The sequence below is a fragment of the Kogia breviceps genome, chromosome 7, assembly GCF_026419965.1.
Source record: "Kogia breviceps isolate mKogBre1 chromosome 7, mKogBre1 haplotype 1, whole genome shotgun sequence".
Lineage (NCBI taxonomy): Eukaryota > Metazoa > Chordata > Mammalia > Artiodactyla > Physeteridae > Kogia > Kogia breviceps.
Window position 1 is genome coordinate 43,241,278 of NC_081316.1, and position 18,116 is coordinate 43,259,393.

General features: G+C 35.5%; 1 protein-coding gene across 5 annotated transcripts in view; it reads right to left on the minus strand.

The window, feature by feature from the left end:
• Positions 1–18,116, minus strand: part of CNTN5 (contactin 5) — a 1,356,013-nt gene that overhangs the window by 64,731 nt on the left and 1,273,166 nt on the right. For all 5 annotated transcript variants that reach the window (XM_067038233.1, XM_067038231.1, XM_067038232.1 and 2 more), the window contains 2 exons: positions 16,114–16,272; positions 906–1,055 (listed from right to left, as the gene is read on the minus strand). In XM_067038233.1, coding sequence (XP_066894334.1) covers positions 906–1,055; positions 16,114–16,272 — 309 coding nt within the window. The remainder of the gene's footprint in view (positions 1–905; positions 1,056–16,113; positions 16,273–18,116) is intronic.

Consider the following 18,116-nt stretch of genomic DNA (forward strand, 5'->3'; position numbering starts at 1 on the left):
TGATTATTGAGATTCATGTTATCATTGAGTGTAAAGGCATTAATTTGTTTTTCTCCTCCTCGTATCTGTAATCTACCCCCTCTTCATCTCTCTGTTTTAATCATTCTTATCAACATTATTGATATTTGTTTTTGCCTAAGCTAGTGCCTTACTAAATAATTTTTATATACAATTTTATAGGGACATAAAGATAAATCTCAATAAGACTTTGTCCAAAGTAATCAAAATTCTACTAACAATTTTTCTTTATTCTGCTTCTTCCAGATGATGGACAAGATATCTTAACATTTGTTTTTAAATAAAGCTGTTAATTTTCCTTGTGTGGTCTTTAGAAAGATTCCATCAGAGATACTTCATTCTAAAAGGCCGGAAGAATACTGTTTTTTTTTTTTTTTCTAAGTTAAGAAGCAGTTATTTAACACATAGACATCAAGATGGCAGTGGGTCAAGTTAAGACTATGTTTGTCTTTGCAAAGTATAATTTTTACAAGCTCAGATGATGAACGGCAACATAAAGTGTTTAAGGAAGTACCCTATAATTAGAGGTAACTGTTATCACTGGAGAAAAAGAGGGTGAGCTAATCTATTCTGAATTTTATAGGTCTGCTGTATTGAATGAGTATATAATTAGAAGAAGAAACTAACTGCTTTAGTTTCATGGTAACTTGAGGCGGGCAAGGGTTGGGAGGAAATTGGAGCACCTAGACCTGTACTTGTAGAAACAAGGAGAGAATGCTCTGAAAACAGATAAAATGAAAGAATTATTTTGAAGGAATGATTTTATGATGTCTAGGTAAATGAATCAGGAAAAATTATACTAAAGCAAGCATTAATGGCTAATTCAACTTGCTTTAAAAGTGATTAGGGACATACCAAATAGAATGCTGACTCTCCAATATTCTTACCTGCTTCATTTGTGCGGATCATTCGAGATGGGGTGCTTGGATCTCCAGTCCCAATTGGATTGGTGGCCACCACTCTGAATTCATATTCCACCCAGGGATTCAGGTCCACTGCCATGGCTGATTCCATGTCCCCTGTTATGATTTCTGGGACTGTGGAGAGGAAGGAGATTTCATGCCATTAAGTGAACCAGAAATGCTTATATATTACGATCAAAGATATCACAGGCACTGACATAATTGGCAGGCTGCTGCATAGATCCTTATAACACGTGGTCATGTGTCACCTCCTGTCTCATTAGTAAAATGAAAATCAATCTTCAGAAGTAAGCACTTGCACATGTCAGTTTGTTATAGTTAGAATTCTTTCATCTCATGTTTACACATAGATTGACATAACATAACTCACCATGATCATTTTGTCAACCCCTCAGCCCCAGATAAGATGCCAACTAGTACTCTAATTTAAGCAAATAGTTCTCATATTTCTAGAGAAATTTCTTGAGCAGTTTTCTTCTCACAGTTCTGGCAAACATGCTTAGCCACTTGGCAGTTCCAAGCAGCAGAGTAAGAATATATTTCTCTAATTTAAAAACTACAGTTTGTGGTTTCAAAGTGGAAGCTCTGAACTCTCCTTGGAGTGATTTTTGCACTACATTTAGATTTTATTAAAACATAAAATTGTGTGTCAATATAATTACCACATAGTAAAGTATTTTTTACATAGCCTTTATGCTCTATTTGACTGCTTTTCTCGTTCACTCATCTCTGCTGTGTAGGAAATATTCCTGGAAGAACATTTGTTATAGAGGTGAAAAGGGGGAAAGTAGAAAACCTCCCTTATGAAGTGCAAACATTCTCTGGATTTATATCAGTCCTGGATTTCTGTTTAAGCATGGCAGGGCAGCGGCAGGGGGGAGCTCTTGATTTGACGACTTGATGGACTTTTACTATGACAAGGTGGAATTAAATGCATCTTGTATTTCCCATGAAAATCTCGTTTGAAATGTAATAGTAGAATGTTACCAAATAATTAGCTCCCTGAAAGGTGAATGATCCGTGGCGCATAGGCCGTGTGGGCTGCCTGACAAATTTCACAGCCTTACAGAGCTGACTTTTTAAAGCAGTGAAATGAAGACATGAAAAAAGTCTGTCCCCTTTTGCTGCACTGGCAAATGAGCAACATGCTTGGAGTCTAAGAGGTAGGGGATAAAGGCCACTGTTCAGTCCATAGCTTGGTAGAATGCTGAGCTGTGCATGCCAAACGTAAAGGTGGGAAGAAGAGATACCAAGACACTCAGCTCTCCCTAGACCCCAACATACACTGCTTCACCAATACTTGCCTTGGGTCCCTCAGGACTTACTTACTGTTTCATTGACTTCTGTTTATGTCAGTCATTTCAAGCAACTCCAGACAGATAGGTCTTGCCTCATCCACTTTATTCTAATCCCCATAGAACTCTGTACATTTCCTCTTTCTGTCTCAGTTTTCATCCTTCCCTACTGTTTAAAATCATTTTACTAGGGCCTTTGGAATTCATAATCCGTCATTAGCAAAATTGACATATACTCATTCTTCTTTCTGAACATTCTTCCAACTTTTTACTACAGTAGAAACATGAATCCACTCTAAAGCAACTTTATGCCTCTCAAGGTGTGGCCCTCTTAAGATATTGTAAAGAAGAGGGCAATCCATCTCAGTTGTTTCTCTCTCCTCCCCACCTCCCCCTCAAATGCCTCTAATGCAAGCATGCAGGTATTTTTCCCACTTAAAAACAAATTTAAAAAATTGTCTCAAAATTTTCTCTCCTTCCAGCCTTCACTCAGTCTCTATGTTTCTTTCATAGCAAAATTTCTTGAGTTATTTGTGCCTTATTTGCTATCTCCAATTATTCTCTTTCTATTCACTCTTGAACCCACTCGAATCAAGCTCTTACCTCCAGCATTCCACCATAACTGCTCCTGTCAAGATCACCAATGGTCTCTATTGCTAAAACCCTATGGTTGGGTCTCTTTTCCTTAGATTGTTTGTTCTAACATCATGCTTTGACACAGTTGATCATGCTCTGCTCTTTGAAATACTTTTCAAAACTTCTGTTTTTCTCCTTTCTGATTATGCCTTATCAGTCTCCATCACTAGTTTCTTTTCATCTTCCAGGTGCATTGCAGTTCTACTAACTCCCATTTTTTTTTAACTCCATGGTGATCTTATCTAGTCTCATGGTTTTAAATACCTTCTGTATGATGATGACGCCAATATTTTCAGCCATGAACTTCCTCCCTAGACTCCAAATTCACATGTCCTATGACCTATTAAGTATTTCTATTTAGATGGGATTCTTAACCTTAATTTCCCCCGCCTACTTCTGCAGTATTCCTTACTCAATGAATGTCCGGAGCTGCTTTCTATTGGATACTTGAGGGCTCAGTTTTCATACTCCTTTCTTCTTTATTTTATGCTTATATCCTTGGAGATGGCATGCAGTTTTATGGTATTAAATGACATTTATATGCCAATAATTTCCTAATTTATATCTTTATTCTAAACATCACTCTTAAACTCCAGCCTCATATATCTAATTGCTGTCTGATCTCTTTAAAGGCATCTCCTCCAAATACAGTCATACAGTGGTTAGGATTTCAACATATTAATTTTGGGGAGACACAATTCAGTCCATAGCAGGCAGGTTGTGATTTTTAAATTTTTTAAAAATTTATTTTAATTTTTGGAAATTCACTTGATGCACAATACTATGTTAGTTTCCGGTGCATTACATAATGATTTGACATTCGCATACATTACGAAATGATTGCCACGGTATGTCTAGTAACCATCTGTCCCCAAACAAATATATTACAATATTACTGACCATATTCTTAGGCTGTATATTACATGCCTATAACTTATTTATTTATAACTGGAGGTTTGTACCTCTTAATCTCCTTCACCTATTTCACATCCCCCAATGCCAACCTTCTGGCAACATCTGTCTGTTCTCTGTATCTAAGAGTCTGTTTTCACTTTGTTTTCTTTCTTTTTTTGTTTTTTGAATTCCATATATGAGATCATGTGGTATTTGTTTTTCTCTGATTATTTCATTAGCATAAGACCCTCTAAATCCATACACATTATGTCAAATGGCAAGATTTCATTATTATTATAGCTGAGTAATATTCCATTGTTTATATAGTTACCACATATTATTTATCCATCCATCAATGGACACTTAGGTGGCTTCCATATCCTGGCTATTATAAATAATGCTGCAACGAACATTGGAGTGCATACAACTTTTTGAACTAGTGTTTTTCTTTTATTTGGATAAATACCCTGAAGTGGGATTGCTGGATTTTAAAGTAATTCTATTTTTTAAAATTATGCAATCACATTTTTAATAACAAAGATACTATTTTTAACGTGGCCAAATATACTTGGCTAAGTCCAGATTTTAAAAATCAAGTGCTTGGTCGATGACAAGAACTTGTGGAGGGAGCATTCCTGCATCTTGCAATACAACAGCAAGCACCAGTTTTTAATCCTATTTTTAATTTTTTTGAGGAAGCTATTACTGTTTTCCATAGTGGATATACCAACTTACAGTCCTACTAAGAGTGCACAGGAGTTTCCTTTTCTCCATATGCTCACCAAGGTTTGTTATTTGTTGCTTTTTTGCTAAGAACAATTTTCACAGGTGTGAGGTAATATCTCATTGTAGTTTTGACTTGCATTTCTCTGATGCTTAGTGATGTTGACTGCCTTTTCATGTGTCTGTTGGCCATCTCTACGTCTTCTTTGGAAAAATGTCTATTTAGCTCCTCTGCCAATTTTTTAATCAGGTTGTTTGATTTTTTTATTTGATGTTGAGTTGTATGAGTTCTTTGTATATTTTGGATATTAACCCCTTATTAGATGTATGATTTGCATATATCTTCAAATATTTCAGTAGGCTACCTTTTTGTTTTGTTGATAGTTTCCTTTGCTATGCTAAAATTTTTTAGTTGATATAGTCCCATTTGTTGATTTTTGCTTTTAGTGCCCTCGTCTGAGGAGATGTATCCAAAATAAATATTAAGACTGATGTCGAACAGTGTACTATGTTTTCTTCTAGGAATTTTATGGTTTCAGGTCTTACATTTAAGTCTTTAATCCATTTTGAGTTTATTTTTGTATATGGTGTGAGAAGGTAGTCCAATTTGATTCTTTTGCATGTAGCTATCCAGTTTTCCTAGCATTATTTACTGAAAAGTCTGTCTTCTCCCCATTTTATATTCTTGCATCCTTTGCCATAGATTAATTGACCATATGTATGTGAGTTTATTTCTGGGCTCTCATTTTCCATACTATTTTGATTGCTGTAGCTTTGTAGTACAGTTTGAAATGAAGGAGCATGATACCTCCATCTTTTTGTTTCTTTCTTGATTGTTTTGACTATTTAGGGTGTTTTGTGTTTCCATACAAATTTTAGAATTATTTGTTCTAGTTCTGTGAAAATTGCCATTGGTATTTTGATAGAGATTGCATTGAATCTTTAGATTGCCTTAGGTGGTTTGGTCATTTTAACAATATTAATTCTTTCATTATATCATTTTCTACATATAGTATTATGTCATCTGAAAACAGTGAGTTTTACTTCTCCTTTCCAATTTGGATTCCTTCTATTTATTTTTTCTTGTCTGATTGTTATGGCTAGGACTTCCATAAAGGTAGTAAAAATGGGCATACTTGTTTTGTTCCTGATCTTAGAGGAAATGCTTTCAGCTTTTCACCATTCAATACAATATTAGTTATGGGCTTGTCATTTATGGCCTTTACTATGTTGAGGCATATTTCCTCTATACCCACTTTGTTGAGAACTTTTTTCATAAATGGATGTGGAATTTTTTCAAAAGCTTTTCTGTATCTATTTTGATAAGTATATGATTTTTATTCTTCAATTTTTAATGTGGTATATCACACTGATTGATTTAGGAATATTGAATCATCTTTGCATCCCTGGTATAAATCCCACTTAACCTTGTTGTATGATATTTTTTATGCATTGTTGAATTTAGTTTGTTAACATTTTGTTGAGGAGTTTTGAATCCATGTTCATCAATGATATTGGCATATATTTTTCTTTTTGTGTTGTCTTTATCTAGTTTTTTTATCAGGGTGATGCTGGCTTCATAAAAAGAGTTTAGAAATGTTCCTTCCTCTTCAATTTTTTTGGATAGTTTGAGAAGAATAGGTACTAACTCTTCTTTAAATATTTAGTAGAAATACCCTTTGAAGTCATCTGGTCCTGTACTTCTTTATGTTGACTTTTATTTTTTTATTACTGATTCATTTTCAATACTAGTAACTGATCTGTTTTATTTTCCATTTCTTTCTGATTCAGTCTTGGGAGATTATAAGTTTCTAGAAATTTGTCTATTTCTTCTAGGCTGTCAATTTATTGGCAAATAATTTTTCATAGTAATCTCTTATGATCCTTTATAAGAGATTATTATTATTATTATTTATGTAATGGTTGTAACTTCTCTTTCATTCTTGATTTTATTGATTTGGGCTCTCTCTTTTTCTTGATGAGTATGACTAAAGGTTTATCAATTTTGTTTATACTTTCAAAGAAACAGCTCCTAGTTTTATTGGTTTTTGTTTTCTATTGTTTTATTTAGTCTCTATTTCACTTATTTCTGCTCTGAAATTTATTATTTTGTGTCTTCCACTAACTTTGGGTTTTATTTGTTCCTTTACTAGTTCCTTTAGGGGTAGGATTAGTTTGTTTACTTGAGATTTTTCTGGTTTCCTGAGGTAGACTTGTATTTCTAAAACTTTAGAACTGCTTTTGCAGCATCCCATAGATTTTAGGATGTTGTTTTAATTTTCATATGTCACCAGGAATTTTTTGATTTCCTCTTTGATTTCTTCAGTGACCCATTGGTTGTTTTTTTTTTTTTTTTAAGGAGCTTTCATTTCTTAATGTTAGTTGTTATTCTTTTTTCCAAATAATATACCTTAGCAGAACAATGCTTTCTTTATTTTTTAAATTTTATTTAATTAATTTATTTTTTTGGCTGCACAACCTGCGGGATCTTAGTTCCCCAACCAGGGATTGAATCCACACCACCTGCAGTAGAAGCACAGAGTCTTAACCACTGGACCACCAGAGAAAGCCACTGCCATTGGTTGTTTAGTAGTATATTGTTTAGCCTCCATGTGTTTGTGTGTTTTGTGGTTTTTTTTCCTTGTAGTTGATTTCTAGTCTTAAATCATTGTATTTGGAAAAGTGCTCAGTAAGATTTCATTCTTCATAAATTTACTGAAACTTGTTTTGTGGTCTAGCATGTGGTCTATCCTGGAGAATATTTCATGTGCACTTGAGAAGAATGTGTATTCTACTGTTTTTGGATGGAATGCTCTGTAGATATCTGTTAATCTATCTGGTCTAATGTGTCTTTTAAGGGCAGTGTTTCCTTATTGATTTTTCTGCCTGGATGATCTGTTCATTGAGGTAAGCAAGATCTTAAATTCTCCACTATTACTGTGTTACTGCTAATTTTTTTCTTTATGTTTGTTAATATATGTTTTATGTATATAAGTGTTCCTATGTTGGGTGCATATATATTTACAATTGTTATATTTTATTTTTGGATTGATCTCTTTAGCATTATGTAATATCTTTCCTTGTCTCTTGTTACAGTTTTTGTTTTAAAGTCTATATTGTCTAATATAAGTATTGCTACTACAGCTTTCTCTTTGTTTCAGTTTGCATGGAATATCTTTTTACAACCCCTCACTTCCAATTTGTTTCCTTAGAGCTGATGTGAGTCTCTTGTCATTGCATATATGGCTCTTGTTTTTTCATCCATTCAGCCACTGTATTTCTTTTGAATGGAGCATTTAGTCTATTTAAATGTAAAGTAATTATTGATAAGTATGTACTTATTGCTATTTTGTTAACTGCTTTCTGGTAGTTTCCACAGTTCATTTTTGTTCCCTTCTCCTTTTGCTCTCTTCCCTTGTGGTTTGATGACTATCTTTAGTTTTATGTTTGAATTCCTGTCTCTCTTTTGTGTGTATCTCATATCTTTCATAAATTTTTGGTTTGTGGTTACCATGAGATTCATATATAACTATATAACTGTATATATATATATATATATAATTATATAAGTCGATGATCTCTTAAATTTGAATGCATTCTAATAAGCCTTCATTTTTACTTCCCCCAAAGTTTGATGTTTTTCACATCATTTTACACCTTTTGCTTTGTGTATCCCTTAACAACTTGTTGTGGATATAGATGATTTTATTACTTGTGTCTTTAACCTTCCTATTAGCTTTATAAATGGTTGATCTATCACTTTTATTGTATGTTTTACTTTATTGTATGTTTGCCTTTGCTTTTCTGTAAATCTCTTCACATCTGAGTGATAGTCTTTCTGGGTAGAGTATTCTTGTTTGTAGGTTTTTCCTTCCATCACTTTGAATATATCATGCCACATCCTTCTGGCCTGCAATGTTTATGCTAAATATTCAGCTGATTTTTCCTATGGAAGTTCTCTTGTAACTTTTTATTCTCTTGCTGATTTTAGAAATATCTTTTTATCTTTGATGTTGACATTTAATTATGGTATGTCTTGGTGTGGGCTTCTATGGGTTGATTTTGTTTGGGACACTGTGTGCTTCCAGGAACCTGATGTTTGTTTCATTTATGAGGTTAAGGAAGTTTTCAGCTATTATTTCTTCAAATGATTTCTCTGACCCTTCTTCTTCTGGGACCTCTAGAACATGAATGCTAGTACATTAGTTGTTGTCCCAGAGGTCTCTCAAACAGTTTTTTTTTAAAAAAAAAATTTCTTCTTTTTTCAACTTGAGTGATTTTCACTACTGTGTCTTCAGTTTGATCTGTTCCTCTGTATTACATAATATAGTGTTGATTTCTTCTAGTGTATTTATTTCAGTTATTGTATTTTTCAGCTCTGTTTGGATCCTCTTTATATTTTCTAACTCTTTGTTAAAATTATCACCACATTCATCTATGTTCTCCTGAGTGTAGTGAGCATCTTTATGAACATTATCTTGAATTTCTTACCAGGTAGATTGTTTATCTCCACTTTGTTTACTACTTTTCCTGAGGTTTTATGAGATTTTTTTTTCTTTTTCCTTTGTATCATATTCCTCTGTCTCCTCATCTTGCCTAATTCTTTGCTTATTTCTATGTGTTGGATAAGTCAGTTATACTTCCCCATTATTGAGAAGTGGCCTCATGTAGGAGACGTCTAATAGAGCCCAACAGCACACTCCCTTCTAGTCACTGGAGCTATATGCTCTAGGGGTCTCCCCTATTTGGGTTGCATGGACCCATCTATTGTAGTGAGGCTGACTACTGTGGGTGCTCTGGTGGGCTAGACTGGCCTCTATTCTGTTTGACTCTCAGGTACTGCCTCATGGCTGCTGGCATGCTAAGGGCAGAGCCAAGTTTTGAAATGGTTGGCCCACCATCCTGGGTGGGCCCTGAACTGGTGTCAGCCTGCTGGTGGTCAGGTAGACCCTCAGCAATAATAGGTTAGACAGAGGACTCCAAAATGGCACTTGCCAGCATCAGTGTGCTTGTGGTAGAATGAGCTCCCCAAAATGGCTGTCACCAGTGTCTCTATCCCCAAGGGAACCTCCATTGCCTCCTGCTTTTTCTAAGAGGCTCTCCAAGGGCAGCAAGTGGGCTGACCCAGATGCCTTTAAAATTATGGCCTCTACACTGGGATTTGAAGTGTGTGAGACTTTGTTCATATCCTTTATGTGTGGAGTCCCTATTTCCTACAGCCCTCCAGCTCTCCTGAATGCAAGCACCACTAGCCTTCAAAGACAAAAGTTCTAGAGGCTCTTCTTCCTGGGGCAGGGTGCCCAGGGTGGGAAGCCCAATGTAGGGCTTGGAATCCTTGCTCCCTGAGGAGAACCTCTGAGATTGTGATTATCCTCCCATTTGTGGGTCACATACCTGGTGGTGTGAGTCTCAATTACACAGTGTCTCTGTCCCTCCTCCCCATCTCTTTTATGGTTTCTTCTTTATATCTTCAGTTACAGAAAAATCTTTTCTCCTAGTATTAGGGTCATTCTCATAGATAGTCACTCTGTAAATAGCTGTAGTTTTGGTGTGCCCATGGGAAGTGGTGAGTTAAGGATCTTTCTACTCAGCCATCTTTACCACACATCTCTTGAAATTTTAAACAGAGTGGTCAGTATGAGACTCATTAGGAAGGTGCATTTGAGTGAACTTTTGAATGAAGTTTGGATTTAGTTATGCCAATATTTGGAGGAAAGCATCCCATGTAAAAGGAGTAACTAGTACAAAGGTATTAGATGCATTATAGGCAGGACATTAGAAGACCAGTGAGTCAGGAGCAGAGTAAGAATGGTAGAAAATGAGTTTGTAGAGGGATTGGGGGAACCAACTCATATAGGATTTGGGTTTTCATCCTGAGAGAAATGAAGAGACATTGGGAAATTGATACTGTGTTATCTTTTAGTATATTAAGCTATGTTGAAAATAGGAAGTAATTATGGTTAAATGAAATCATAAGGGTGGGGCAATGATTTGATAAGAATAGTGTCTTTATAAGAAGAGACATTGGAAAACTTGCTTCCTGTCTGTCTGCTGTGTGAGTAGGCAGTGAGAGGGCTGCTATCTGCAAGCCAGGGGGAGCATCCTCACCAGGAATCAAAAGGAACTGGCTGACACCTACATGCTCAGCCTCCAGAACTGTTAGAAAATAATTTATTTGTTGTTTTAGCCACCTCGATGATGGTATTTGGTTATGACATCCCAAGCAAACTAATATACTACCTTTTCCACAGTACTTCTGACCTTCCTTACAATATAATATTTCTTTATTTTTTTCATTCATTAACTTCCAAGATACTATTCAACTTACATGTTTATTATGTTCTCTGTTTATTGTTTGTCCTTACCCATGTGAATACCGTCTCCACAAGGGCATGAATACTTTGTTTTGTTTTGTTGCCTCATATATCCTAAGTGCCTAGATCACTGTTGAAGGTTGCTTGTTACATTATTGCTGAATGAATGAAAGGGGAGTTCAAATTGCCAGGTGTGATCAACAGTTAATTTCTGTTTTAATCTTGATGTAATTATTTCTGATGCAATGCTAAAAAACAAAATTAATATAAAATTTATAACTATCCTTCCTCCCAAAGCTACATATATTTATATTCTCCTAGCCATAACTATAGGTTTTAAAGACTCCTACCCAGGGGGAGACATTCAAGATGGCAGAGGAGTAAGATGTGGAGATCACCTTCCTTCCACAAATACATCAGAAATACATCTACATGTGGAAAAACTCTTACAGAACACCTACTGAATTCTGGCAGAAGACCTCAGACTTCCCAAAACCTTCAGAAGCAGCAGATATCAAATAGAGGAAAAAATCTGTAAAAAATACAAACACTTGGAGGGTAAACAATACACTACTAAATAACCAAGAGATCACTGAAGAAATCAAAGATGAAATAAAAAAATACCTAGAAAAAAATGACAAAGAAAACACAGTGACCCAAAACCTATGGGATAGAGCAAAAGCAGTTCTAAGAGGGAATTTTATAGCAATACTATCCTACCTCAAGAAACAACTCAAATAAACAACCTAACTTTACACGTAAAGCAAATAAAGAAAGAAGAACATAAAAACCCCTAAGTTAACAGAAGGAAAGAAATCATAAAGATCAGATCAGAAATAAATTAGAAAGAAATGAAGAAAACAATAGTAAACATCAATAAAAGTTAAAGTTGGTTATTTGAGAAGATAAACAAAATTGATATACCATTAGACTGACTCAGTAAGAAAAAAAGGGAGAGGACTCAAATCAACAGAAATAGAAACAAAAAAGGAGAAGTAACAACTGACACTGCAGAAATACAAAGGATCATAAGAGATAATTACAAGCAACTATATGCCAAGAAAATGGGCAACCTGGAATAAATGGACAAATTCTTAGAAAAGCACAGCCTTCCAAGACTGAACCAGGAAGAAATAGAAAATATAAAGACAAATCACAAGCACTGAAATTGAGACTGTGATTAAAACCCTTCCAAAAAACAAAAACACAGGACCAGATGGCTTCACAGGCAAATTCTATAAGACATTTAGAGAATAGCTAACACCTGTGTTTCTAAAACTCTTCCAAAATATAGCAGAGGGAGGAACACTCTCAAACTCGTTCTACAAGGTTTTAGTATCACCCTGATACAAAAACCTGACAAAGATGTCACAAAGAAAGAAAACTATAGGACAATATCACTGATGAACATAGATGAAAAAATCCTCAACAAATTATTGGAAACAGAATCCAATAGCACATTAAAAGGATCATACACCATGATGAAGTTAGGTTTCTACCAGGAATGCAAGGATTCTTCAATATAAGCAAATCTATAAATGTGATAAACCATATTAACAAATTGAAGGAAAAAATCATATGACCATCTCAATAGATGCAGAAAAATCTTTGGACAAAATTCAACACTGATTAATGATATAAACCCTCCAGGAAGTAGTCATAGAGGGAACTTACCTCAACATAATAAAGACCATATATGACAAACCCACCACCAACATCATCCTCAATGGTGAAAAACTGAAACCGTATCCATTAAGATCAGGAACAAGACAAGGTTGCCCACTCTCACCACTATTATTCAACATAGTGTTGGAAGTTTCATCAACATCAATCAGAGAAGAAAAATGAATAAAAGGGATCCAAATCAGAAAAGAAGAAGTAAAGCTGTCACTGTTTGCAGATGACATGATACTATACATAAAGAATCCTAAAGATACTACCAGAAAACTACTAGAGCTAATCAATGAATTTGTTAAAGTAGCAGGATACAAAATTAATGCACAGATCTCTCACACTCCTTTACACTAATGATGAGAAATCTGCAAGTGAATTTAAGGAAACATTCCCATTTACCATTGCAATGAAAACAATAAAATACCAAGGAATAAACCTACCTAGGGAGACCAAAGACCTGTATGCAGAAAACTATAAGACACTGATGAAAGAAATTAAAGATGATACCAACAGATGGAGAGATATACCATGTTCTTGGATTGGAAGAATCAACATTGTGAAAATGACTCTACTACCCAAAGCAATATACAGATTTAATGCAATCCCTATCAAACTACCACTGGCATTTTTCACAGAACTAGAACAAAATATTTCACAATTTGTATGGAAACACAAAAGACCCCAAATAGCCAAAACAATCTTGAGAAAGAAAAATGGTGCTGGAGAAATCAGACTCCCTGACTTCAGACAATACTACAACTCTACAGATATCAAGACAGTATGGTACTGGCACAAAAACAGAAATATAGATCGATGGAACAGGATAGAAAGCCCAGAGATAAACCCATGCACATATGGTCACCTTATTTTTGATAAAGGAGGCAAGAATATATAATGGAGTAAAGACAGTTTCTTTATTAAGTGGTGCTGGGAAAACTGAACAGCTACATGTAAAAGAAAGAAATTAGAACACTCCCTAACACCATACACAAAAATAAGCTCAAAATGGATTAAAGACCTAAATATAAGGCCATACACTATCAAACTCTTCAAGGAAAACATAGGCAGAACACTCTATGACATAAATCACAGCAAGATCCTTTTTGACCCACCACCTAGAGAAATGGAAATAAAAACAAAAATAAACAAATGGGACCTAATGAAACTTAAAAGCTTTTGCACAGCAAAGGAAACCATTAACAAGACAAAAAGACAACCCTCAGAATGGGAGAAAATATTTACAAATGAAGCAACTGACAAAGGATTAATCTCTAAAATTTCCAAGCAGCTCAATATCAAAAATCAAACAACCCAATCCAAAAATGGGCAGAAGACCTAAATAAACATTTCTCCAAAGAAGATATACACATTGCCAAGAAACAGATGAAAGGATGCTCGATATCACTGTTCATTAGAGAAATGAGGTATTACCTCACACCAGTCAGAATGGCCATCATCAAAAAATCTACAAACAATAAATGCTGGAGAGAGTGTGGAGAAAAGGGAACCCTCTTGCACTGTTGGTGGGAATGTAAACTGATACAACCACTATGGAGAACAGTATAGACATTCCTAAAAAAACTAAAAATAGAACTACCTTAAGACCCAGCAATCCCACTACTATGCATATACCCTGAGAAAGCCATAATTCAAATAGAGTCATGTACCACAATGTTCATTCCAGCTCTATTTACAGTAGCCAGGATATGGAAGCAACCTAAGTGTCCATCGACAGATGAATGGGTAAAGAAGATGTGGCACATATATAAAATGGAATATTTCTCAGCCATAAAAAGAAATGAAATTTAGTTATTTGTAGTGAGGTGGATGGACTTAGAGACTGTTAAACAGAGTGAAGTAAGTCAGAAAGAGAAAAACAAATACTGTATGCTAACACATATATATGCAATAAAAAATGTTTCTGAAGAGCCTAGGGGCAGGACAGGAATAAAGATGCAGATATGGATAGTGGACTTGATGACACAGGGAGTGGGAAGGGTAAGTTGGAACGAAGTGAGAGAGAGGCATGGACATGTATACACTACCAAATGTAAAATGGATATCTAGTGGGAAGCTGCCACCTAGCACAGGGAGATCACTTCATTGCTTTGTGACCACCTAGATGGGTGGGATAGTGAGGGTGGGAAGGAGATGCAACAGGGAGGAAATATGGGCATATATGTATGTGTATAGCTGATTCACTTTGTTATAAAGCAGAAACTAAGACATAATTGTAAAGCAATTATACTCCAATAAAGATGTTTAAAAAAAGAAAGAAAAAAAGAATCCATCTGCCAGTGCAGGGGACACAGGTTCAAGGCCTGGTCCAAGAAGCTCTCACATGCCTTGGAGCAACTAACCCTATGTGCCACAACTACTGAGCCCGTGTGCCTAGAGGCCATGCTCTGCAATAAGAGAAGCCACCGTAATGCAAAACCCATGCACCTGAACAAATAAGAGCCCCCGCTGGCCACAACTAGAGAAAGCCTGTGCAGCAACAAAGACCTAACCCAGCCAAAGTAAAATAAATATATAAATAAAATTAAGAAAAAAAGGAAAAATCTGAATTGTATTTCTCATGAGGATGAATATACTTTCTTTCCCCTAAATTTCAAATTTTTACCCCAAAACAATTTTCTGCTCAAATTTAATTTATTTAAGCAATGAGATGGACCACTTTACTCTTATAACATTCAGATTAATTGAGTTTTATGGTTACTGCACTGAGATATTTTACTGACTTTATATTTCACTTCTATGCAGGAAATCAATTTTATATTTAGATAGAAAATGAAATCACAAATCCCTGCTCAGTATGGACAACTGCTTCTGAAAATTACATTTTATAGATACTGTACACTTTTTCACCAATATGCTAAATTGGTGATAACTATCAACTGAGTGTAATTTCACATATCCCTGCAGACAGCCACATCTGGAGAGGGAAGGGAAGTTTAGTTATAATGTGATGAGAAAACCTTCAGGGAAGAAAATTATTTTTAAAATAATGCAACTGGAAAGCAAACATCTTAGAAGTAAGCATTAAAATGCTGTATTGTTTTAAATAATGTGATTTTATGTTAGATTTTCTTTTTATAAATAAAACAGATGTGTGATTCTACGGGGGTAGCACAAGGAACTGGAGTAATGGCGCAGTTCTGTATCTGTCTTGGTAGCGATTTGAATAGATATAATAAAATTTCATAGAATTTTATGGAACTATACCCTAAAAATATTGCATGTAAAAAAGGGTGAAATTTGAATATGATCTGTGGTTTATAACATTGTATCAATGTCAGTTTCCTGATTTGATCATTATGCCATTGTTATGTAGAATATTTTCATTGGGGCAAGGTGAAGGATGGGGCCACTGGGAATCTTTGTATTATTTTTGCAACTTTTATGTGAGTCTAAGCTATTTCATTAAACAAAGATAAATTATGTGGTCCTTCCTTGGGAAATAAGAAAAGAAGAAAGCAAAGTGACTTTATAAAATGAAGGCAACAATGATTAATATTGTCATAAATAATAAAATTTCCAGAATCCAAAATAATCCTACTAATATTGTTAGTAAATATAGCTCATGACATAGGAAGCTGCTCTGGTGGTGACTGACATTGCCTTAGAGCCTCTTACCTGTTTTTACTGTTTGCCAGCCCAGGGAGAAGGGGCTGCGAGCCTGTAAGTTGTATGAGGAGATTGGGCTGTGGTTGTCAGTGGCTGGACTCCAGGAAAGTGTGGCTGTGCTCTCAGTGATTTCCTCAACGATCACTATCCCTGGTGGGCCTGGGGGACCTATAAGCAAAAGGGAATGGATAAAGTTAAGGTCAAGCCATGAGAAATTGTATTTCCAGTAAGGACCCAACCAAACTAGTAAGTATCTTAATGAAATACATATTTAGTAATGAACATTGACAGTAAAAAAGAAATGAGATGCAAGTTGGTTTCCATGATTTCTGGGGATAACTTAATTATAGTTTAGATTTTTTTTTCTCATACTTTGTGGTTGGAGGCAGCTACCAGTTAGCATTGCATTTTATAGAAGAGGAAAATATAATTAAAAACAAATGCAAGGATTTGAATGTCAGGAGCAACTATGACTCTTGAAATCAATCACAGCTTACAGAAGCAACAACAGAATGATAGACAATGCTATCAGGAACAGAAACAATCCCATCATTACCACAAACCTACAGGTGTATGGGCCTAATTTTCATGTTCAGGAAGAGTACAGTGTACAAATAGTGTGATGTATCTATCAAGTAGCTTAAATTCAAACAGGGAGGGCTTCCCTGGTGGCGCAGTGGTTGAGAATCTGCCTGCCAATGTAGGGGACACGGGTTCGAGCCCTGGTCTGGGAAGATCCTACATGCCGCAGAGCAACTAGGCCCGTGAGCCACAACTACTGAGGCTGCGCACCTGGAGCCTGTGCTCCGCAACAAGAGAGGCCGTGAGAGTGAGAAGCCCGCGCACCGTGAAGAGTGACCCCCCCGCTCGCCACAACTAGAGAAAGCCCACGCACAGAAACGAAGACCCAACACAGCCAAAAATAATAAATAAATAAAATTTTAAAAAAAATTCAAACAGGGGACAATGAAAGGCTCTGAAATAATGAGATTTCAGACCAAGAAAGAGTATATACTAGAAGTGAGACATGGAAAAATGATGACAATGATGATGACTTTTTGGTGAGGGTGAGAGGATGGTGAATTAGAGAAGATTATTCCCCTTTTGATCATAAAAAATTGGTATAGAATAGTGATTATCAAGCGATGTGCACGTAGACTCCAGCTTCAAAAAACAACCAAGATCTGATATGAGGAGAAATATACCTCTGTATTATTACTTCTAAAACAGGGATTTCTAATAACATTCAAAAATATGTAGAGTATTTATATTTTAGTGGCTAAAAACAATGTCAGTTTCCTTATTAACATTTTTCTATTCCCAAATATGGACAATTCAACCTGCAAGAATGCTTTTATTTTCAATGAAAACTATAATCCACCTTTAAATATTTTATTTTCCAAGTTAGTCCTTAAGTAGCAAGTTGCTCTCTGGATTTGGGGATTATGAAGTCTGAGCAGTAAGGGCTGACCTAGACTGTAATGAGCTAAGAAATGGTGAAATACTAAAGAGATGGAGACAGTAAAGACCTCTGAGTACAAAATAAGGAAAGGACGATGAGATGGACAAAGTGTTTTTTAAACATCACCAAGTGAGTGAATTTTTAGGAAATGAGAAATGAGTGTTTTATCAAGAGTAAGAAGAACCAGCAGTGGCTAGCAGAAACTCAAGACTTAGAAAACAAGGACTATTCCATCAGGAAGGTGACAAAAGACTGGGCTTGTGAGCAAACGTGTAGAGGATAAACAAGAGAAGTGACATTTTTATTTCTCTGAGAGAAATTAAAGAAGAAACAATGAATAGAGAGAGAAAGCTTCTGAAATGTTAAGAAGTGAAGTTGGGAGAGCTCATTTGGGAAGGTTCTCTTTTTTTCACTAAAGAAGGAAAAATTATCCACAAAAAGTGAAGGTTGTTGGGTGAGAATGGGACTGGGAGCTAGAGGAGAATGGAAAATGTCCGAATAAGCCCATGATTAAAGAAGAAAGACATGAAGAAGAGTGAAATATAAATAT